Here is a 25,856-nt window from a genome sequence, read left to right as displayed (position 1 = left end):
TATTTTTATAATTTTTTTTTTATAAAAATAAATAAATAAATAAAAAGGTACTCGTATTGATTAACACCTAAGATTCATGTGTTGTTGAGTGTTCACTGTTGGCTGAGATCCTCCGGGCAGTAGGGATTGGATTACTTGTAATCCGGCAATTGAATGGAATCAATGGAGTGTTGTTTCTTTTTTTGGTCAAGTGGAGTGTTGTTTTATTCCAGTACCATATTTCTTTTTTTCTTTTCTTTTTTTCTTTTCTTTTTTATTAACTACTACATATTTGGTTTTCAGCTGAAGAGGACCCAATATTATAGAGTTCGACCGCCATCATAAATTTCAGCGCAAGTCAAAAATTATTTGCACCAAAAATTAAACTCGGATTCTCTCAAATAATTCATCCTAGGATGACTAATTAATCACTTGAACTCAATGTGTATTTGTTTCATGGATATAAAAATTAATTCTGAAAATAATTTTCCCAGAAACATAATAGTGAGAATTTTACAAAAAAGGGGTTTGATTAACAAATTAACAATTCCTAGTAATATTTTTACTAGGTTTTTTCTAATTAACCCTCACATAAATTGAGGGTAGGTGCCCTATGATGATGTGGCACCAATGAAATTCATTCACATTTATTTAAGTCAAACATAATTAATTTTTTACCATAAATTATTTTGACTACTATTTTATTTTCAATTAATTATATTTTATGTATTATATTCTATGAATTTATATTTTGGACCTAATTACTTTTGATTTGTTTGCTTCTTCTTCAAATTGTATTACGTCTCAAACAACTTTCTTCTTCGCGTAAAAAAAAAAACTTTCTTCTTATCGTCAAAAAACTTTCTTCTTCTTCTTAATGCTTTCAATCTCTGCCGCAGCCTCCACCACCGTCATGTTAGCATTCTACGGCTCCTCCGCTTTTGTGTTATCCGATGTCAATCTTTACTGCAGCCTTCGCCACCGATCTACCGGATTTCTTCAAGATTCTAAAACTTGTGATTTTCAATTTCTTAGATGTTATGTTTTTTAGCGTATTTTTTCCTGTTTTTTTTTTCCTTATTTTTTCATGTTATGTTGATAAGTGCCCAATTTTAATTAAAAAGTATCATGAATTATGGGCACTTACCAATACATTTATGAAGAAATTTTGATTAAAACCCCTTTTTGATGTAAATATAACATTGATCAAAGAAAAATTAATCCCAAGACTTTTTGTTAGGAATGGCTAGAAAAAGGCAAGATTTTGAAGCCTTCGCTCAGCGAAGCCATAGCGAGCTGCAGCGAACAAAACCAGTGGGTTAAGGGTCCATGGCGAAGATCAGCGAGCCTCAGCGAGCAGAACAACAAATGAACATTCGCTCAGCGAAGGTTAGCGAGAGATAGCTGATGAAAGTACAAAAGCAAGTATTTTCGTTATATCGTATCCACAGAGACTAGTGTGATATCAAACGTTGATTTGCAATTTCCATGATTTTAAGTGCGGGTTTTTGTAAGATTTGTTTTGAAAACATAAAAGTGCGATTGGTTAAAAGGATTTTTAAACTTTCGGATAACAAAAAGTTGTCGGAACTAGATTCATTATCTCGTTAGCATGTATCAATCAACCTCACTATATATATTTCATTTACCAATCATTATTATCACATATCACACATCGAACGTATCCGTGTCCGGATTACGCCGTGAAATCTATTATATCTATCAACGTTCGATGTCTCGAATCGACATAATAGCATTAAGATCTGATATTTGACGTGATTATTAAACTCGACAACTATGTCTAAACATTGAAGTTTAATAAGTGATTATCTTTTACTCTTGATTCAAACAATATATGTCTATGTCGTTCAAATCTTTTAGAAATAGACGATTAAAACAAGATAACACTTATAATGATTAATAAAGAAAACATATATATTAAGATTGAATTGACTACATGTTCACAAAATAACTACATCTAATCCCAACAACAAAGGAATTTAGCTAGACATGATAAAAGTAAACTTACAAGAAAAAGGGATGAAGAACATCTCTTGATTTCTCAAGTACAATGATGAATCCACCTTCAAAAACTCTAAAAACTAATGTTACTTCTGTTTCTGAACTATTACAAAACTATATATCTAAGAAAATGGCTTCTGAGCTCTATTTATAGATTTTCAGGACAGTGAAGTTCGCTAAGCGAAATGACGTTCGCTGAGCGAACTAGTTACTTAAGCAAGGGGTTTCTTGACACGTAGCAAAAGGCTTGACTCATCACTTTGTTCGCCGATGCTCGCTATGTCTCGCTATCAGACCCTTCCTCCCGGGTTGTGCTCGCCATCTCTCGCTATCTTTCGCTGAGCGAACGTTTATTTTGCTATCCTGCTCGCTGAATCTCGCTGAAGCTCGCCATGGACCCTTAACCCACTGGTTTTGTTCGCTGCAGCTCGCTATGGCTTCGCTGAGCGAAGGCTTCAAAACCTGCTTTTCTAGCCATTCCTAACAAAAATGCCTCGGGATCAATTCCTCTTTGATTTAATGTTATATTTACACCAAAAGGGGTTTTAATCAAGATTTCTTCATAAAAGTATTGGTAAGTGCTCATAATTCATGATACATTATAACTAAAATTGGGCACTTATCAATAGCGAACAAAGGCAGAGAGTTATGGTATGATGGCGAGAGATAGCGAGCTTCAGCGAATAAATGATGAGTCAGGCTTTTTGCTACGTGTCAAGAAACCCCTTCCCTAAGTAACCTGTTCGCTTAGCGAACAGCACTTCGCTCAGCGAACTGCTATGTTTTGAAAATCTATAAATAGCAGTCAGAAGCCATTTTCTTATATCATCTCATTTTGTAATAGTTCATATACGTGAAAAACACTAGTTTAAGAGTTCTAGAGGAGTTTTGTAAGGTGGATTCATCAATACACTTGAGAAATCAAGAGATGTTCTTCATCCCTTTTACTCCTTGTTCTTGTAAGTTCAATTCTACCATGTCTAGCTAAATTTCTTTGTTGTTGGGATTAGATGTAGTTATTTTGTGATCATGAAGTCGATTCAATCTCAATATATATGTTTTATTTATCAATCATTATGAGTGTTATCTTGTTTTAATTGTCTATTTCTAAGATTTGAATGGTATAGACATATATTGTTTAAATTAAGAGTAAAGATAATCACTTATTAAACTTCAAGGTTTAGACATAGATTTTGAGTTTAATAATCACTTCAAATATCAGATCTTAATGCTATTATGTCGATTAATGATTCGAGACATCGAACGTTAATAGATATAATAGATTTCACGGCGTAATCCGGACACGGATACGTTCGATGCGTGATATGTGATAATAATGATTGGTGAATGAAATATATATATTGATGGTTGATTGATACATGCTAATGAGATAACGAATCTAGTCCCGACAACTTCTTTTTATACAAAAGTTCTAAAATCTTTTTAATCGATCGTACTTTTATGTTTTTGAAACAAATCATACAAAAACCCGCACTTAAAATCATGGAAATTGCAAATCACCGTTCGATATCACACTAGTCCCTGTGAATACGATATAACGAAAATAATTGCTTTTGTACTTTCATCATATGTCATAGGATGTGTGATTCCTATTCATCTTCATTTTGTTTTTGTTTTCTTTGGTTGTCCATATCGGGAAAAAATTGAAAACAAAATAGTTTAGAGAAGACAAAACGAAATTAGGAGAAAATTAGGAAGACGAACTAATTCTTGAACTTGTTTAGAAGTAAAAATATAAATAGTTCATCCGAACTAAAAGAAAGGTCGGACCATTGTCAGAAAACATACACACGGGAGCTCGCCCGATCACAAGCGCGGTCTACCTGAAATTTATCCGATCAAAATGAAAAGGTTCGACTATTATAAGAAGACGAACTAACTCTTGAACTTGTTTAGGGTTTAGGGTTTAACTATTGATCACAAGTAAAAATATAAATAGTTCATCTGAACTAAAAGAAAGGTCGGACCATTATCGCAAACCTAAACCTAATTACTTAACCTAATTTTTTTCCCCTCTTTTTTCTAAGATCGACATCATGTCAACCAACGTTAATCTATGCAATGATTTAAAGAGATTGAAAAAATAAATACTATATACTCCCTCTGTTTCAAATTACTTGTCGTTTTAGAAAAAAATAAAATTAAGAAAGTGTATTTTTGCACTTAATTTCCTATTATACCTTATTTTAATTCACCAATAAGCTTAATTTGTTTTTTTCCATGCATTTTATCTTTCCAATAAATTTAATATGTTATGTACCAATATTTTAAAAAAACAAACATTTTTTTTTGAAAACTTAAAAAAACAAACTTTAATTTTCCAAATATATAAATCTTTTACGGTTTCGACTACTCCTAAATATTTGGAATTTACATGAGTGACTTAGATAGTTAACAATTTTTTTTCTAAAACGACAAGTAATTTGAAACGGAGGGAGTATTTACACCGGAATAGCATAAATTATTTGATTTGATTTTTTTTGAAGCATTATTTGATTTCATTTAATAAATGTACAAGTGGAATTGTATATTTAAATTAGAGATATTAGTTTTTTTTTCTTTGTTGTTTTTGTTCTCTTATTATTTTTATTTAAACTACCATTGATATATATTTATTTTTTTGAGCCTACAACATTGATTTTTTTTTTTACTAATTACATTGATATTTTAGAATCAATATATAATGTTTAGGAACAAGCATTCAATGATCAAATTAATTCTAATTATATTTACACATAGTCTAAAATATAATTAAAGAAAACTAGTAACATAAAATATAATTAATTGAAAATAAAAGTAGTCAAAATAATTTATGGCAAAAAATTAATTATGTTTGACTTAAATACACGTGGATGAATTTCATTGGTGCCACATCAGCATAGGGTAACTACCCTCAATTTATGTGAGGGTAGAGAAGTAGTCACCTTTTTACTATGCTAAGTTGGTAACTGCCATCATAAATTTCCTGGGAACAATTTATTGCTTGGAGTAACTTTTTAATCCCTTCCACCAAACATGGGAATAAATATTTCAAATATTACATTTCTGAAAATCCACATTGTAACCATAAAACAAACACCCCCTAAATGTCGATTATAGATCTTTCTATTGATAGATAATTGTAGAGTTACCAATAATGCATTTAATTAATGTTGCATTTTAAATCAAGCAATGCTGCTACAGTTGGACTAGGTGTTATTCAGGTTGGATATTATAGATATACATATTCTTTCTTCATATAATATAAAAATATGGAATTAAGTTCTCATAATCAGCTTTTTCTTCCAGGTTATAGTTACTGGAATCACTACTTGGTTGCTGGACAAAAGTGGAAGAAGACTATTTCCAATAGTGAGCATTAAGAAAAATACAAAATCCATAGTGAACATGGAATTTTTTTACAAAACAATTTATAATGTGTATCAATTGTGCAGATATCTTTCTCAAAAAATGGCAGGAAGCCTTTTTTCTTGTTTCTATAGCATTCTATCATGAGGTTAGTTATGTAAAGTATCCAGGTTTGATTTGTTAAACAGCGCCATATTGGTTGAGAGATGACCTGAAAATATGTTTATAAGTAGGGATTTAATTGATATGCACCGACGGTGTAAAATACTTTTACACTGTCCAACAAGACCAACTATGTTTTCCGCCACATCACCTCACTTCACCCTACTTTCTTAATATGACATGGCAAAATGATGGTTGTTTATTGGACAATCGTGTAAAACTATTTTACACTGTTGGTGCATATCAATTAAACTCTTATAAGTAGAAGCAATCCTCACTTTATAATATATCGTTTGGCCCAACTTTGTTTAGGTGTAGAAGCTCTTTTATTCATAAAGCTAGAAATAATAGCTTTAAAATTAAAATTAAAGTTGTTTGGTAAGAATTTTTTTTTATAAAAAAAAAGGTTAAAAGTTGTTTTTTATTTTATTATAATAAAGTTAAAAGATATGTTTGATAATATATTATAATTTTTCTTAAAATATAGAAGCTATTTTTTTTCTTAGTAGAGCTCTTAAAAATTGTTGTTTGGCCTAACTTCTTACTTCTAAGGAAAAAGAAGAGGAAAAAAAGCTAGGTCAAACGATACATAAGTTGATTCTGTAAGGTTGAATTAGCCCAATTCAAAATTTAAGATCGTATTGGAGCCTCCTCCAAAATTAGTTGGGTCACACGCTATCAGGTTAGTACTAGACGTGAAGGAATTTGTCAAGATTCTCAAATTAGTTTGGAGTAGAACCTCCTCCAAATTCTGTTGGGTGGCCTAATAGTAGAGACTTTTACGATACTAAGCTTGATTAAATATTAAGCTATTGCGTGATTCATTATATTAATATTAGGGAGTCACAAAAAGAGGATTCTACTCCAAGCAGCATTTTGGAAATATTTTCTGTTGTAGGACTTCTGGTATGTTATGTGGGCTAAAGTTGTTAACATTAATTTTTTTTTTCCATGTGAAATTTAAGTACTTATAAATTTGATCAAATTTTATTTTTAGGCTATGGTGATTACCTACTCTCTTGCAATTGGACCAATTCCTTGGCTTATCATGTCTGAGGTATCTTTAATTTATTCAAACATTTATGATGAGTATTTCTCATAATTGCCTCTATGATGAGTTTATTAAAATTTAGTTAATACAGCATTTATATTAGTGTTTGGATACACTTCCATAATTCCACAATAATAACTTACTTATAATTTAGAGCTTAATTGAACTCCCTAAAATAAATTAAGAGAAATACTTGGTTGTTATGTTAAATGCTAGTAAAGTACTATGAAATCTACGAACTCCAAAGGTTTGATATAGTGATAAAAAGATAAGTCTTGAATTTGGGGAAATTTTGGGTTTGTAACCCTACTAGTGCTCTTGAAAGAAGTTAAATATAATTAACTTTTTAATTAAGTGCTAGCTCTAAGAGTCTAAGGTCTTCTCTGCCTTGAACTACGACACGATCCTCTCGCCCTAAATTTTTATTTATAAAAAAAAATTAAAACAATGAATTAAGTTGCATACTTAAAAGAAGATGAAGTAATTTGCCTACTATTCAACATCATATTATACTCCCTCCGGTCACATTTATAAGCAAAAACACTTCAAATTTTTGTCATTAATATAAGCAAAAGTTAATTACTTTTAACTAATTAGCAGTACTCCCTCCGTCCCAAATCTTTGGTCCTTTTATTAGCTTTTTAGTTTTGTCCCAAAACTTTGATCCTTTTATGAAATCAAGACACAATTAATGATTCTTTACCATTTATACCCTTACAAAAAGTAATCCATTCATTAAATGAATTTTCTTTTTCTTAACAAAGTAAGGGTAAAAATGACTTAACATAACAATCTTTGTTATTTCTTAATCCACGTGCAAGACTCTAAAAAGACCAAAGTTTTGGGACGGAGCGAATACTGTTATTCCTAATATACCCTTAATTAAGGGTAAATGCTATTTACCCCCTGCAAAATTATGGATTTTTCATTTACCCCCCTACATGAATTTTTTTTCTGTTTACCCCCCGCAATGTCAAGATGTTTTCATTTTGCCCCCTAGATGGACAAGTGGGCATCTGACTGTGCATCTTTGCTGACGTGGCATGCACACGTGGAAATACATTAAATTAATAATTATTTTTAAAAATCTACGTCAATTAATATTTTTTAAAAAAAAAAAATTCTTAAAAGTTTATTATTATTTTTTTAATAATTTTTTTTACTGTCAAAAAGAGTAATAATTTTTTTATAAAAAAAACTCTTAAAACTTTATTATTATGCTTTTCTTAATAACTTTTTTTTTACTATAAAAAAAAAATTATAAAAAAAAAACTCTTAAAACTTTATTATTATGTTTTCTTTAATAATTTTTTTTACCGTAAAAAAAATAATACTAAAGTTTTATGAATTTGTAATAATAATAAAAAATAAATTTTTAAAAATAAGTTTATTATTTTTAAAATTTATTTTTTACGATTTTTAAAGATTTTTAAAAAAAGAATAATCAAGTTTTAAGAATTTAGTTTTTTTAAAAAAATTATTATTTCTTGAATTTTTTTTTGGCAGTAAAAAATAATAATAAAGTTTTAAGAATTTGTTTTTCAAAAAAATTTATTTTTTTTATAAAAATAATATTAATTGACGTGAATTTTTAAAAATATATATAAATTTAATGTATTTCCAAGTGTGCATGCCACGTCAGCAAAGATGCACAGTCAGATGCTCAATTGTCCATCTAGGGGGCAAAATGGAAAAATCTTGACATTGCAGGGGGGTAAACAAAAAAAATATTCGCGCAGGGGGGTAAACGAAAAATATCTAATTTTGCAGGGGGTAAATAGGCATTTACCCCTTAATTAATTATATTATTTTTCTTTAAGCATTTATTCAATTTTACTTTTCAAAAGGTGCATGTGATTTTCAAGGAAAAAAAAGCTTATTTCTAAAGGACAATATAGTAAACTTATTCATATTTTATATTAAATCAAGAAAATTAAATACACTTAACTAAATTTTTTAAACACCGCACAAGTAGTTTCTTTTGCCTATAAATGTGACCGGAGGGAGTATAAACTTCTAAGTTATTATCACTAGCGGGCCAGGCAGGCGCGTTCCGCGCCTGCCTGTGTCTAACTTATGTACCCCAAAAAAAATACGTCTTATGTTATGGTGAGTTTGTTAATAAAAGATTTTTGTTGCTACTAAAAAAAAGCAAGGGTAATGTTGGTATTATGAAAATTCTACCCCAAAACTTATGTATTCTTTTTATATATTATAGTATAGAATAGATATAGATGAAAAAACCATAAAAAAAAAGAGAGGAAGTTAAGGGCAATTATGGAATAATTAAAAAACCATAAAGGATGTTAAGGGCAAAATTGACCAAAAAAAATCCAGCCCAAACTCCCTTATCCCCTTTATATATTGTTATAGATATAGTATAGAATAGATATAGATGAAAAAACCATAAAAAAAAGAGAGGAAGTTAAGGGCAATTATGGAATAATTAAAAAACCATAATGGAAGTTAAGAGCAAAATGGACCAAAAAAATTCAGCACAAACTCTCTTATCCCCTTTATATATTGTTATAGATTATAGTATAGAATAGATATAGATGAAAAAACCATTAAAAAAAAGAGAGGAAGTTAAGGGCAATTATGAAATAATTAAAAAACCATAAAGGAAGTTAAGGGCAAAATGGACCAAAAAAATCCAGCCCAAACTCCCTTATCCCCTTTATATATTGTTATAGATATTGATAAATATATAGTGTAATTACATATGAATGAAAGACAAACGGACAACAAGCTGTGTCACTAACCTTTTTAAATGAATTAATAAAAATAGGTATAAGAGTTTTTTAAAAAAAGAAAATAAGAGATAGATATAGATAGATAATTTTCCTAACTATTATTTATCTTAAATATATAAAAATTAGAATTTGACCATACATACCCCACTTATCTGGAAAAAGGAAAATTATATGTATTTATTTTTTTTATTTTTTTTTGGTTACAAATTATATGTATTTATGTAAGCCCCAAAACAAAAAATATCACACAGTACTAATTAATAGGCAATATAGAAGGACAAAAATGTATTATCACTAGCAATTGAATTTCTTAAGTCTAATAGGATATTAAACATAATTACCTCTATCTCGGATTAAATCCACAATCTATATATGTAAGAAGTGTTTGGATTCGTTTATTAAATTTACTTAATAAAACATTATTTTTTATAAGATACTTAATACAACATTTATATTAGTGTTTGGATACACTTGCATAATAATAACCTACTTGTTATGAATATATTAGTAGATGTTCATTAGTCTTGGCCCATACTCATTGGCCCATATATTATCCTATAAATAAAGCATATGATACAATGTGTCATACACCTTGAATAGAACAATACAATAGTCTATTCCTTTCTCTTCTCCATTTCTCTCATTCTTCTCTATTCTAGTTATTCTCTAGAAATAGTTCATAACACGTTATCAGCACGATAGTCTCTCTCCCCTCTCTAGAAAGGTATAGCAACCATGAGAGGTGATAATTTTATTTCTTGTATTTTTTATTCTATTTTTTTCGTTTTTTTTCATATTGATTCACAGCCTACGATCCAGAAGTATCGTAGTGAAATTTTTAAAATATGAATCCTGAAGATTCATAGTATGATGAAATTTTAAAATATGAATCCTAAAGATTCATAAACCTACGCTTCTAAAATATCAATCCCTGAAGGATTGAAAAGAATAACTGATTTGATCTATTATATAGTTCTTAAAGAACTTAAATATCCAAATTTTGTTATTCATGAAATCTTGATGAATTCAATTGGGACACATCCCTGAAGGATGTACAAAATAATTGATAAGATCTATTATATTTATAGAGTTTTTGAAGAACTCATGAATAATTCAATATATTTATGCATCCCTGAAGGATTGCACCAATATATGTATTCCAATTACATTATAATATATGTTATACAGTTCCTGAAGAACTCGATGTTGTATGCATTCCTGAAGAATTGCATAAATGATTAATTTTACATTATAATGATGTTATATAGTTCTTGAAGAACTTCTTATAAATTATTTCTTATGAATTCCAGAAGAATTCAAAATACATATACATGCATCCCTGAAGGATAGCTTTATCAATTTGTTTTAGAGTTTTGGCTATTTATAATTTTTATTGAATTTGTTTTATTTATTGTTATAATAATAATAATAATAATAATAATAATAATAGTGTATAATCTATGCATATCATGCTGATTAAAAATAAATAAATAATAATAATAATAATAATAATAATTTAATATGTATCATCATATTGTAAGCTAAAGCATAAAAATATTCCAATTTATTTTCAATAAGTTACTAATTAATCTCATTCATAGCATATGTTACATTATAATTATTATTAATTTCATTATGTTACTATTTAATTTGCATTATAAAATTTTAGTACGTTACATTATATTAATATTAATAAAAATAATTGGAATTATCTTTTATTAGACTGTGTTTAGTATGTTTATCTAATTATTTGCTTAATTTTATTATTTGATGATAGTATATATCAATGATAAATAAATGAAAAATCATTCCCAGAAGTGAATGAAATCTAACCCACTGATGTTACTCCATTCCCAGAAGTGAATGTAGTAACACACGATTACCATGAAAAAAAAATTTGTGGTCATGGTCGTGGTAATAGTCATGACTGTGTTAATTTTAAAATTTCGGCTTCTCACTAGAAGTGAAAAAAAATAATGAAAAAAAAGAGTAAAAAGTGGGCAAATTAGTTCCTGAAGAACTAAAGAAGAAAAAGGGAAAATCCAATTGAATGCACAAGGAATAAATTATTCTTAATCATTATGAAGATCACTTGTGATATAGTTCTTGAAGAACTAATACTTTAATAATAATGATCTCCGATGGATTACTCAAAGAATATGAATTTCCCGAACCATTGTTAATGAAAAATTATTTGTATAGTTCTTGAAGAACTTAAAATTCAATATTAAAGCATTTCTTGTAGTATCGCTCAAGAACAATTTTTCATAATCAATGTTTATAAATATTGGTGGTATAATTCTTGAAGAACTAATATTTTAATTTCCCTAAAGCTATAGTTCTTGAATAAGCAAAAGTTTAATATCAAGTATTCCAGAAGGATTGGAAAATTGTAATTTTCCATAGCCATTGTTGATAGAGATATATTGTTAAGTTCATGAAGAACTTACAAAATTTTACAACATGATTACAATCTATATGATATATTTGATCTTGGTATAAGGTGAACCAAAATTAAAAGGAAATCAATAGAAGAATTATTTATGTCTCTTGAATATGCTCTTGAAGTAGCAACTTTGAAAAAAACAAAGTTCAAGAATATTTTGTATATCCATTGTTGTACATATATTGGATGGATATTATTGATATATTAAACTCGTGATTGAATGCATGGTTCAAACGTTTTTTTTCTTCCTCTCATAATAATGATTATTCTTTGCTCTTAAAAAAAATAAAATTATTCCTTTTAAAAAAAAAAAAAATTATTCCTTGCAAACATAAATTGATTTTAATTATTCGGTTACATATTTAAATCAATTGATTGATTTTAATTTTAAAATCTTTTAATTGTTACTATATTTTAATTTCTAATTCTACTGAAATCCACATAAACATTATTTTGTTATACTTTATTTTTACTCTTTTAATTCTCATACAAATAAATTATTACTATTTTTTTATTGTGTTCCACCGAAAAGATTTTTTTTGTAGAAACATATTTGTTTAGCTTGAAAATATTCATCGATACTACTATTCATGAAAAATTAAATTTTATATTTGGTAGTACGAAAATTATTGAAGGCTCCAGAAGAGACAATGCATTATTATATCGAGAAGCAAAGTTGCACTTTGCTAATATATTTTATATTTTAAGTCTTAAAGAAATTTGTTACCAAAAGATATTCACATAAATGAATATCATATTGAAACAAGAAACGACGGAAATATTTTATCTCTATATTACGAGACATATTATCAACTTTTGTCTCTAGTTTGTGGTGTACTTATGATATTAGTGCAATTTAAGCACATGTTCAAGTAAACCAGAAGTTTACAAATAAATCATATTAATTTTATCATTGGCAAGATCAATTGGGTCATTTCTGGTCTATTATGAAGCGAAAAATTTCTATGAATATGTATTGAATGGCCAGAAGTTCATTCAATCTAACACTTTTTGTGTATTACTAGTTCCCGAAGAAAATTGATAAATTTAGTAAACGAGCGTCTCTTATTTTATATATAAGGTGATATTTATAAATCAATACACCGATCATGTGGACCAATTAAATTTCTATAATTTAATTGATGCATCAACTAAATGGTCACATGTATGTTAGTTATCAACTCACAACCAAAAGTTTGTGAGATTATTTTTGAGAGCTCATTATGTATATATTATTCTAGAAAGTATTTGATAAGTATCATATGTTAATTGAAATTTATACCGAACATCTTGTAGAATATGTTCATACAAACAAAAATAATAATGGACTTGAAGATCCATTCTTTAGACGTCTAAAGTTAATTACATGATCGATACTTATGAGATCAATACTTCTATGTTCTAGTTTATATTTTGGGAACATTTAAATATATATGTTGAGATATTGATTCGCTCAAGCCAATAAGTTATTATACGAAAGTCTTCCCCCTAACTTGCAATTAAGTTTAGTTTTATACTCTAATATTTTTCATATAAGCATTTTTGGATGTGTTGGTATGTTCCAATTGCTCCAATATAATGCAATACGATGAATTATTAAAGAATATTGGGAAAATATATTTGATACAACTTTTCATCCCTTATAAATTATATTGAGCCAATAGGGACTTGTTTATAGCCCAGAAGGATAATTTTCAAGTGATGATGAATTAGTTTTCCCAATATTAGGGGGAGGGAATAAGCAGCTGAAAAATATGAACCTGAAGTTCAAATGAATCACTTGAAATAAATAGTTATTATTATCTCATCTTGATCCTCATATAAAATAGATTGAACCAGATGTTCAAAAGATGTATCATTTGCAAAGTTTATGAAATCAACTATAAGCTGCTAATGCTCCAATCAAAATGGATGTCCCTGTTGGACAATCTTATATTGCAAATGAATTTTAACCACCCTGTAGCGTGGTAAGTCAGTCGGTTCCAAAGATTAAAATCCTCAAATAAGAAAAGGAGCTAAAAAGAAAGATGACCCAAGTGAGGATATGAAAAGATTATTTGACATAATTAATTTTCTAGTTCCAGAAGAACTTATCAGGTACCTGAAATTTATGAAAATAAAGAGATCTCGACAAATTATGTCATGAATGGAATCCGATGAAACCGAAAGAAAATCAACGTTGACGGTGTTTATTTATATAATATAGCGCTATATATGATAAGAAATAACGAGGATCATAAATCAAAGTCTATTAAGGATTATAGACAATGAAATGATTGACTAAATAGATAGACGTAATTGATACAAAATTAAACTAGCTTTGCAAAGCAGAACGTTTTTGGACCAATAGTCCATTCCATCTGCAGATGGAAATAATTCGATATGAATAAATTTTCAAGAGAAAAATAATGAAAATAAAATATTTAGAGTTTGAATTGTTATTCAAGTATATTGATAAATGTCTATCATTGATTTTCAATAAGCATATTCACCTAAAGTGAATTCCAAAACTTCTTTGTAATTAATTAAGTTGAGTAGCATATGAAATACTCAATTTATGTGAAATATGTGTTTTAACGTATTTGACTGGCTCACTGGATAATGATGATTATATGAAAATCCCAGAAGGATTTAATTTTCGTAAGACACATATATATATTGGAGAGGTGACTTAATAAACATGAATAAGTCTCCTTATATACTCGAGCAACATCTATATGCATGTTGTATAATATTCTTGTTGCATTTTGGTTCTAATGGGGACAAATACATTGCTAACCTATTATTTGTTGTCAATATATCATCAAGTATATATTTTTGGTTTAGATATGCAGGTTATTTGTCTAATCCTTATAAGGGTACCGATCACAAACAAGTTGTTTGGTCATTACATGAGGAAGTACAATCACCCATGGAGATATGTGAACCAAACTATAATAACAATCTCATGAAATAAAATAATGCGGAAAGTTTAACACTATATGAAATAGATCAAGAATGTGATTTGTTTGAAGTACGCTATTCAACAGATACAAGGGGTTGTGATTTTTCTTATAAAGGGTTTTTGCTACAATTCAACATGAAGATCATATTACAAACACTGCTAATTTGAAGAATATAATAACGAAGATATAAGATTGTCAACATGTCATCACCAATTGTCAAAGCTTTGGAGCAACTAATATTGAAGATTATTTGACATTTTTCTTCTTAGATATATTTGTATTTATCAGGGGGAGATATAAATATGTTCTGCACTCTTTTTCCCTTCACCATGGTTTTATCCCACTGGGTTTTCCTGGTAAGGTTTTTAATGAGGCAGTTCACACACAAAAGACTATGTACTCTTTTTCCTTCACTAGGATTTTTTCCCAATAGGTTTTTCTCTAGTAAGGTTTTAATGAGGCATATCCTCAATGGACATCTAAGGGGGAGTGTTATGAATATATTAGTAGATGTCCATTAGTCTTGGCCCATACTCATTGGCCCATATATTATCCTATAAATAGAGCATATGATACAATGTGTCATACACCTTGAATAGAACAATACAATAGTCTATTCCTTTCTCTTCTCCATTTCTCTCATTCTTCTCTATTCTAGTTATTCTCTAGAAATAGTTCATAACACTACTAATAATTTAGAGCTTAATTTGAACTCCCTAAAATTTATTTAGAGAAATACTTGGTGGTGCATAACTTTAAATATAAATTATTTTGACGCGCACACATAAAATTATATTTTTTTTTCTTTTTATGTGTGAGTACCTCAACATTGTACCTATCTAAGATCTTCTCACTTATTAAATAATTACTTACCAAACACACCATTTACATATTCATAGATGTGAATAGGGGTGGACAACGGTTCGGGTCGGACGGGTTCGGGGCCAAAACCCTGATCCGACCCAGCCCACGGGTGGAAGATGCTGACCCAATTCGACCCTTTTTTTCATTCGGATTGAGCGGGTTTCGGGTCTTTCGGTTTACGGGTTCACGGATGGGTACCCATGGGTAACATCTCTCAACCAAAATTTTATTTTTTTACAAACAAAAGTCTTACACAGATCAAAACCAGAAAATAAAAGCCTTAGATTCATAATACAAAATGAGAAAACTTAGATTCATAATACAAAATGAGAAAACATTGATTCATAACAAAAATAAGTAAAAATCTAAGGTTAAAGAAGAAGAAGAAGAAGAAGAAGAAGAAGAAGAAGAAGAAGAAGAAGAAGATGGAGGAGACTTGAGTTTATCTGATTTTGGGTGGTGAGAGAAGGGCCAGCGGCGGTGGACAAGAAAGAATGAAGGAGAAAGAGATAAGTCACTAAGTCTACTATTACAACCTTCTTTTTATAATAATAATAATAATAATAATAATAATAATAATAAACTTAATATACTTTTTTTTATAGTAGTCTAGTAAAAGAAATTTATTACGTGAATGCATTATGTCCACCTATATCCATATGTCAAGTCAAAATTGAAAGCATTCATTACTTACTTTTAAAAAAAATAATATTAAATACTAGACTATACAGAGTTACAGATAAACACAGGAATAAGTCTAATTCACTGACATGAGATAAGAATATTCGGGCCGGTTCGGACACCGATGGGTGTAATTTAAAAAACCGAACCCGACCAAGTGAACCCGTTTTAAACTGTTTTTTTCATTTTTTGAACCCGAAGTCCATTTAAAACCGACCCGTGACATAAAAAATCGTTCGGGTGAACCGGTTTGGTTCGGTCCAGCAGGTCTTGTCCACCCCTAGATGTGAATATGGTTATTTTATTTCATCAAGCATAATGGACGAAAGAAACTTCTTTAGACACCTATTATAAATAAAGGGTCGCTCCATATTAACTAAGTGGCCAGCCTTCTTTATTACTTCAATTGTTGCGTTATTTCCTAGCTTCCTGTATGTATATCGGTAATTATAATTAAGTATTTGATTCTGATCAAGATAAAGTTTAAGCAACTTGATAAACTTTACGAAATAATTTGAAATAATTATAAGTATGTGATGAAGATTTCCTACTCTTTTATGTTGTGTGCAACCTCTAGTTTGAAAATTTTATCTTTCTCACCCCATAAAAGATGTATCCGCTGCAAAGGGAAAGTTGTTTAGTTATTATTAATTAATTAAATAAAAAACACATATTTAGAGTCGAAATTATGAAGATAAATTACCTGTGAAAAATTTGGAATGTTGATGTCTTTGTAGCTAAGTTCTAAGGCCTCTAATAGTTCACTTCTCTCCTTCCTATTCGAGAACATCACCTGCAATTAATAATATGATGCTCACAAAAATCCATAATATATTAATTTTTCCATAATATAGTTGTAGGTTATTCTCAATTTAGCATCATGCTAAATAACAATGCGATGTGTGTCTATAGAAGTACTGTGCAGTAGGTGCTTTGATAAGCACAAGGTAAGGAAATCGTTCTTAGAATCAGCCCAATCAATATGAAGTGACATTTTATAAGTAAATTTATTTTTTTAGTTTTATTGTATAATATAATTAATATATTTGAACTATAATACTCCTATTCTATATATCGAGAAAAATATTTCGTGGACTCTAATTCTTCCGATTAATCACCTAAGTAGATGATGAATTTAGATCACGTTTAAAATTATGACATTGTCGTTAATCATGTGGTTAAATTAAATACATTTTTAACTGGTTCTTAATTTGACTCCAGAAATAAAGTATCTAAGTTACTTCTTTTTTTTTGACCGGGGTATCTAAGTTACTAAAAATTAAATTATACATTTTTTTTGTATACAATATTTTTCCTGTTCTAGAAATTCATTAGGATGGCAAAAACTCACATTGACAATATGCTCACAAACACCATATGCTCATGTTTATTCTTTTAACCAATGCAGCACATAAATGTTTTCCCTCTTCATCAGTACACCTCTGAGTTCATCAAGACCACTTAAACATACCTTAAACAATAAACTGTGCACCATAATTCACATCAAAGATTCAAAGCACCAAAACCTAGTTGCAGACCTAGACTGATCATTCCTTTAGACTTAACTGGATCTTTCATCTTTGGTATATAATAATCTCAACAAAACCTCTGCACACAATATGTTCAATAGCAAAGTCCTACAAAATAATTATCATCCCAAGCAAACAATATAAGGCATTGCCCGAGAGAGAATCGTCCTACACACACATCTGATCCAACAAACGAATCAAACAAATACCTTGACACAGCATGTGCGTTTTTGGTTTGGCAATGGCAGAATCATAACCTGTACTATAATTTTGACAAAAACTATACTTCCGAGTCTCAAAATAATATCAAACTCACAATCAATTCAAACATGCACAAAGCAACTAAAGGCCGTGTAAATATTCATTCATCTCAGATGTTAATATCATGACATTTATCTCTCTAAACTTGTCCTCCAAAAGTTTCATATTATCCATCCAAACCACACACCCCTATACCTATGCCTTAGCATCTTCAAACAACTTTTCCTTCTCAAACAAGCAACCCAATTGATTTTCACTAAACCATAAATACAAAACATTACTGATTGTCTGGTTCTAACACAAATCAGCCACATGTTCAAAGACTAACAAAATAGCAAAGGTTAGAACTTGAAACACAAATACAACTTCATGACACTAAGCAAGTGTTTGTTTTAGCGTTTAGAAAGCCTGCAAACACGCATTGTTTTGACACACCAAATCCCAGCTTCTCATTTTCCGCGTTTAAGAGGCTCCAGACACACAACTGCGGCAGCCCACCACGCAACCAAACACGCTATAAAACTTTGTTTGGATCATCGGTCAAATTGGCAGGTGAACCACTGTAATTCTGGCAAAGGCCTACACTTTGAAACTTCACTAAATCTTCGAACATAAACTAAGTAGTATGACTTGGCAAAACCCCTTTAGCTTCAACAAATCTATACATATACCAAGACCCAACAGACCTATAAGGCTTCCATTTCTCACACAAAACCTCCATTTGTGAAGGTGAAGGCAAACCCTTAAGACCATACAATTTTTCCACACCTCTTCTCACAACAAGATCACCAACAGGCAAAACATCAGGACGATGAAGTGTAAAAATCATAAACATATGAACAGACCAAGGTCCAATTCCTTTAACCGACATTAATTTCTCATACAACATTTCATCATCCATCTCAATAATCGATGAATCCGATAAAAACCCATTAGCGTATTTCGTCGAAAGATCATGAATGTAGGTTGCTTTTGGTCCTGAGATTCCGACTTCACGAAGCTGAGTTGGGGTAAGGGATAGAACCGCGTTTGGGAGAATTGAAGATTGTGAATCAAAGAGAGAAATGAAACGGTTTTCGATTGATGATGAAGCTTTGTTTGAGAGTTGTTGGGAAATTAGGGTTTTGATGAGAGAAAAGAAAGGCGTGATTTTGTTTGAGAATTGGGGAGAAGGGAAGGTGTTGATTATGGTTGAGAGGAGTGGATCGGCGGCACGGAGGTGGTTGAGGGCGGTTTCGAGTTCTCCGGTTGATGATAATGGTTTTGCGATTGGTGGTGGTGGTGGTGGTGATGATGAAGGTGGAAGAATTGGTTTTTTGGTGGTGAGTTTTGGGATTTTTTTGGCGGGGAAAGGGATTTTTGAAGAGTTTAGGGTTTTGATTTGGGGTTGTGGATTGTTGTTGGAAATGGAATTGGATTTGGTTTGGGATCGAGTTCGTTTCATGGTTTTGGGGGTGAAGAAATTATGATGTTTCTGATTTAGGGTTTGGTGATTGGTTGGGGATGAATTAAGCAAGTAATTAGCAGGAGATTGTAATGACAATTTTTTTTTTTTTTTAAGAAATTAAATTAGCCTACTCAAATTGGCACAGTGAGAATTGAACCTGAAATCGTAAGAAGGGACACACTCACAAGTCTCAATTCAATAACATCATACGCCCAAACTAACCCAAGTGGGTTGATTAAAATCATATTTAAGTCTAAAAATAAAATATACGGTAAGAATGTGATTTAGTGAAATTATAAATATTTTCATAAGAGAGGATTTGATATTACGGAGTTTGAGGATGTGATAAATGAATGTATCCGTAGTTTTAAGTCATATGTCGAAAACTCTCATATTGAGCTTAATATGAGACAAACGAATGAGGTAGCTCATGTTTTAGCCAAGGTAGCCCCATCTATAACTCGCACCCATATTTTCAATGATATACCGACATTTATAAGTCATTTGATTATGAATGAAATGCTATAAATATTATTTTGTAAAAAAAAAAAAAAAACTTATTTAAGACTTGGACTTCCTAAAGTAACTTACTATTAAATACTGTAAGTACTTACGTACTAAACACACCCTTGACATATTCATAAGATTTTTTTTAAGCAAAAAAAACACATTTCATTTCATCAAATATAATAGTGAAAATACAACTAAGGATTCAAGCTCGTTCAGATAAATACAACCATTATTTGTTGCATTCACAACCATTTGACAATAGCTTTCGAACTTGACACGCTCGAAACCACAAGATACGGCTATCAAGAGAGCATGCTGCAATGCGGTGTCTTCACATTCTATTGTTGAAGCTATGAAAGGGAACACCATAGTGTGAGCTTGAACAAGAGAACCCGAACTATCGCGGAAACAAATACAAATACCAAACTTCCCTTCTTACATATTCATAGGATGTGCATTGAATTATTTTATTTCACCAAGCATAATAGAAGAAAGAAACTTCTTTAAACACCTAATATAAATACATGGTCGTTCCAAATGTGCCAAGTGACCGGCCTTTTTTATTACTTCAATCGTTGCGTTATTTCCCAGCTTTCTATCATATGCGTCAATAATCAATAATTATAATTATGTGATCAAGATAAATTAATTAAGCAACTTGATAAACCTTACGAATATATAGTTTGAAATAAGAAGAATGTTAACTTAGTGTTTTCTAGGTATTAGATAAGAAAATTAAATATAAAAAAAGTTATCTTAGAACTTGTGTGATCAATATTTTTAAAATATAAAAAATATTATTTTTAATGTAAAAATTTTTCTTTTTTTCCTTTAACTAGTGTCCCGGAACACTAACTAAAGAACAAAAAAGAAAACTTTACATTAAAAATAATACTATATTTTTTAAAATATTGTTCACTCAAATTCTGAAATCACATTTTTATATGTGATTTCTTTAATCAATATCTCAAATACACTACTTAACATTTTCTTTATAAATATTTGTTCCATTTTAAGTGTTCGAAAATGTCGTACCATTTGTCAATTACTCTTATCTTTTTCAATAAAACTAATTAATGCTATATTTTTGGAAAACAAAAGTTTATTTTAGAATTTTTTTTTGTACATAACATATTAATTTTTTTTTACATGATAATTTATTTTAGACTAAATACACTCATTTTTCAATGAATCTAAAAAAGCTACTTTTGCTTATATATTGAGGCCGGAGGGAGTATTAAATTTTTTGGAAAGAGAAAGTGTGTGTAAAAACAAAAAATGTGTGGAAAAAAAAAGAATTTATTGATGGATTAAAATTAGGATATAATAGAAAAATAAAATGCAAAAATACAATTTATTAATTTGATGTTACTATTTTAAACGAACACTTAAAAAGCAACCGAGAGTGTATGTGATAAAAATATCATACTCTTTCATGTTGTGCGCAACTTCTAGTTTGAAAACTTTATCTTCCTCCCCCCATAAGAAATGTATCCGCTGCAAAGGGAAGTTGTGCAGTTATAAGCATACATTTTCAAAGAATTGTATTCTCTCCGGACACAAATATAAACAAAAAAAATTATTTACACGGTGTTTATGAAATTTAGTTAAGTGTAGTTAATTTTCTTGATTTAATGCAAAACATGAGTTAAGTGATTCTCCTTATTATATTACCCATTTTGAAAAGTGTAAAAGTAAAATAAATGCCTACAATAAAATAGAATTAAATAAGAGTATATTAGAAATAGTAGTATTAATTAGTTTAAAAATATTTAATTTTTGCTTATAATGACGACCAAAATTTGAAGTATTTTTTTAGTTATATTTGTGTCCGGATAAATATATGTTATGGAGACTGCAATGAAAATAAGTACCTGTGAAAATTTTGGGATGTTGATGTCTTTGTAGCTAAGGTCTAACCTCTAATAGCTCACTTCGCTCCTTCCTATTTGAGAACATCACCTGCAATATTTAATGATAATGTCACCAAAGTCATGGGAGTTTAATTGTCGTGCATAGTTGGTGTAATTTTTTTTTACAAATACATTCAATGATGCGTTGTCACATTATTTAATGAATGTGACACATCATGTGTTTTTAATGACCATAAATGATGTGTCGGTATATTACTAGACGCATGTGCAAAATAACTTTACACCGACGGTGCCTATAAATTAAATTCAAGTCGATAATACTCCACCATAGGCAAAGGTTATTATGCATAAGGGGGATGTTTATGCATGGTGCATAAGCCCAGAATTACTCGCGCGCCCCCCCAGAAGTTTCTCGCGCGCGCCCCCCAGCCCCCCCAAAGGCTCGCTATCCCCACCCCCTTTCTGCTGATGCACACGTTTTGTTTTTATTTTTAGCCTACTAGGCCTGAAAGCCCAGTTCCTTTTTTGTTTTTTTGTTGGTTTTGTTGTTTACCCAGTTTTACACCCCCAGATTTTATTCTTTTTCTCCCCTAATTTTGTTACAAAATCATTGGTTATTTATGCAATGTTATTTTGAAAATCATTATGAATAAAATATGAATAAAATATGGTTTTAGTTATAATATTTATTTTAAATTAAATATAAATATTTTATTTGAAACCATAAGAGAGCTACTTTGGTTTTCAGATACAACACTAGTGACACCATTAAGTTATACTTATGGTTTCGGTTAAAATATTTATTTTAAATTAAATATGGATATTTTATTAGAAACCATAAAAGGGCTATTTTGGTTTCAGATACAAAACTAATGAAACCATTAAGTCACACTTATGGTTTCAGTTATAATATTTATTTTAAATTAAATATAAATGTTTTATTTGAAACCATAAAAGAGCTACTTTGGTTTTCAGATACAACAATAGTGACACCATTAAGTTATACTTATGGTTTCGGTTAAAATCATTTTAAATTAAAATGATTTTGACATAATTAAGTACATTAAATAGTTTTGGAGTACAGATCTCTGAAACCATTCCACAACACAAATGGTTTTGGAGTACACATCTTTGAAACCATTCTACAGCAGAAATGGTTTTGGCATGATTTTAGTTTAAAACTAACTACTAAAATAATTAACCATACATAATACTCTGAAATTTATCGCTAATCAATAAAATAAAATTCAATCAATCAAAATTAAAAGCGTGATAAAAAAAATCTGAGGGGTGCGCTAGAAATCTAAAAAAAAAAAAAACCTGGGGGGTGCGCTAGAAATTGGGGGGGCTAGAAAATGGGGGGGGCGCGTAGCAATTGAGGGGAGGGCGTAGCAGTTGGGGGGCGCGCGTAGCAATATGGGAGGCGCGCATAGCAATTATGCACGGTGCATAAGCTTGGGCTTATGCACCATAACCAGACCCACTAAATTTTTTTTCTCTAAAATGTTATTATAAAAAAGATCAGAGAGAATATCTAAATAAATTCAAAAAAAAATAAAAAAAAATAGACTTCTTTTTTATACAAAACATTCTCCTGTTCTAATAATTGATTAATAATGGATTTGTGTAATTTTTTTGGACGGAATAATTATTGAGTTTGTTTAAAAAAAAATATTTCATGGTTGATCATCTAATTTTCTTTATACCTAGTTGATAATCTACATTACTGAATTAACCATATTTTTAAATGTGATTAACGAGTTGTTGCAGGTCTAGAAAAAAAATAGTGTCCTAATATCATTATGATTATTCTAAACAAATAAGGAAAAACAAACCTTAAGAAAGTCACTTAACACACGGTTGGGAAATCGAATGTTTCTATATAATCCAGTAGAGAGAAGTGACTTTAATCCCTCAACAGAAGATGGTAATAATATTTCCGACCAAGAAGACCCAACATTTTCCACTACACTACTACTAATCATAGACTCTTGTATAGCCAAAATCGAGCCAGTTACAACCACAGCTTGAACCAGCTCACTATACAGCTCAGCCATTTGAAACGCCACCATTCCACCATAACTAAATCCAACCACAACACATTTCTCCACCCCGAGTTTCTTTAACCCTGCCGCCAAACACCCGGCTTGAAAAGTCGGTGACCGGTCCGGCTTATCAGTTGTGGAGCCGCCAAAGAAAATTAAGTTTGGCACGTAAACGGCGTAGTTTTTGGCTAACATGATGATTTGTGACAACCAAGTTGTAAGTCCGTCGCTGGAGAAGCCATGGAGGAGAACCACCACTGGCTTGGTGGGTTTTGAAATGGTTTCAGATGGAACCCAAAACCTCATAACTGTACCTGGCTCTATCTCCACCATGTAAGGCTTCACACCAGCCATCTTCACTGTCCATTTACCCAATGACCAAATAAGTGTCACCGTGTTCACCATGTTTGATTAATTTGTTCTTCTCTTAGCAATGTTTTAACTTTAAGCAATATGAACTCTATGAAAGTACAACATATTTTGATTGGTACGCGTTGCTACTATATAATACGATAATCAAACGAAAATAGCTAGCAAACAACCAACCAACTAGTATACGTACATTAATGCCTACTGCCTGCGCTACTTAAAAAAAAAATGCATATTGTTGCATACTCTTATATATGCACGGGCCGGGATGTCAAAGTCTCACATCGGTTGAGAGATGACATGACTAAGTGTTTATATACTTAGAGGCAATTCTTACCTTACAAGCCGATTTTGTAAGAATGAGTCATGCCCAATTACTTATTTCTAAGATGGTATCAGAGCCTCTCCACGATCAGCTGGGCCGTCTGCTTCCGGGTATCCGATCGGGTTTCCGCTTGTAAGGTGAGGATTGCCTCTAGTGTATAAACACTTAGTCAGGCCATCTCTCAACCGATGTGAGACTCTTAACACGGGGTTCGAACTCCGGTCATCCCACTTATCCACCTTAAGAGTGAAATTTCTAACCACTATACTACTTGACAAAAAAATAAAAATAAATAATTTATATAAATATTTATAGCATTAATTACATCATGAACTCTTATACTCAATAAGCTCTTTACATTTAAATATGTACACTAAAAAAACTAACATTACACAAATTCAAGTGTTTGAACACAAGCAACTATGAAATCTTAATCTAATTTTAATTTTAACAAGCAAAATTAAATAATCAAACCATAATTAAATATAATAATAATAGATATATATATTGAGATAAAAGATAAGTTTGGAGAAGAAAAAGAAACGTATAAAAATAAGAAGAAAAATTTAAGATTGGCTCAAAAAATAAATTATAAAAGGGTAAATAGTGTTATACCCCCCTGCAAAATAGGCGAGTTTTGCGTTACCCCCCCTGCAAAATATTTTTTTGAGATTACCCCCCCTGCAATGTCAAGATTCCGTGCGTTACCCCCCTGGCTCAACAAGTGGGCATATGACATGGAAGAATCTTGACGTAGCATGACACGTGGAAATTAATTTATTTTTTATTTATTTTCAATTGCCAACTCATTAATTAATGTGGGTTTTTAATTAAAAAAATGAAAAAAAAACTTAAAAGTTGTTATATTTTTATGAACTTACTTAAAAGAAATATTTTTTTTTTTTTTTTGACTAAAAGTTTTTTTTTTTTTGACTAAAAGTTGTTATTATATATATAAAAAAATATATATTTCTTTTTTTTTTTGACTAAAAGTTGTTATTATATATATAAAAAAAAAGATTTCTTTTTTTTTTGACTAAAAGATTTATTTTTTTTTTGACTAAAAGTTGTTATTATATATAAAAAAAAAAAATTATTTTTTTTTTACTAAAAGATTTATTTTTTTTTTTGACTAAAAGTTGTTATTATATATAAAAAAAAAGATTTTTTTTATTTTTACTAAAAGATTTCTTTTTTTTTGACTAAAAGTTGTTATTATATGTA

The 25,856-nt window shown here is 30.0% G+C and overlaps 2 protein-coding genes across 2 annotated transcripts; both read right to left on the bottom strand.

The window, feature by feature from the left end:
- Positions 1–16,473: 16,473 nt before the first annotated feature.
- Positions 16,474–24,511, bottom strand: LOC123910326 (epoxide hydrolase 4-like). The gene is made up of 4 exons (XM_045961421.1): positions 23,729–24,511; positions 16,976–17,065; positions 16,824–16,891; positions 16,474–16,701 (listed from the first exon to the last, which is right to left on the bottom strand). Exons 1-4 carry the CDS (start codon positions 24,341–24,343, stop codon positions 16,569–16,571), a joined length of 906 nt encoding a protein of 301 aa, XP_045817377.1. The 5' UTR covers positions 24,344–24,511; the 3' UTR covers positions 16,474–16,568.
- On the bottom strand, positions 18,065–19,561 carry LOC123910324 (alkylbase DNA glycosidase-like protein mag2). Its single transcript, XM_045961420.1, has one exon. It carries the CDS (start codon positions 19,504–19,506, stop codon positions 18,679–18,681), a length of 828 nt encoding a protein of 275 aa, XP_045817376.1. The 5' UTR covers positions 19,507–19,561; the 3' UTR covers positions 18,065–18,678.
- Positions 24,512–25,856: the final 1,345 nt, after the last annotated feature.

This window comes from Trifolium pratense, linkage group LG2 (assembly GCF_020283565.1).
Source record: "Trifolium pratense cultivar HEN17-A07 linkage group LG2, ARS_RC_1.1, whole genome shotgun sequence".
In the NCBI taxonomy this organism is placed as follows: Eukaryota; Viridiplantae; Streptophyta; class Magnoliopsida; order Fabales; family Fabaceae; genus Trifolium; species Trifolium pratense.
Note: the sequence above shows the minus strand (reverse complement) of the source record. Positions and strands in the feature narration are given on the sequence as shown.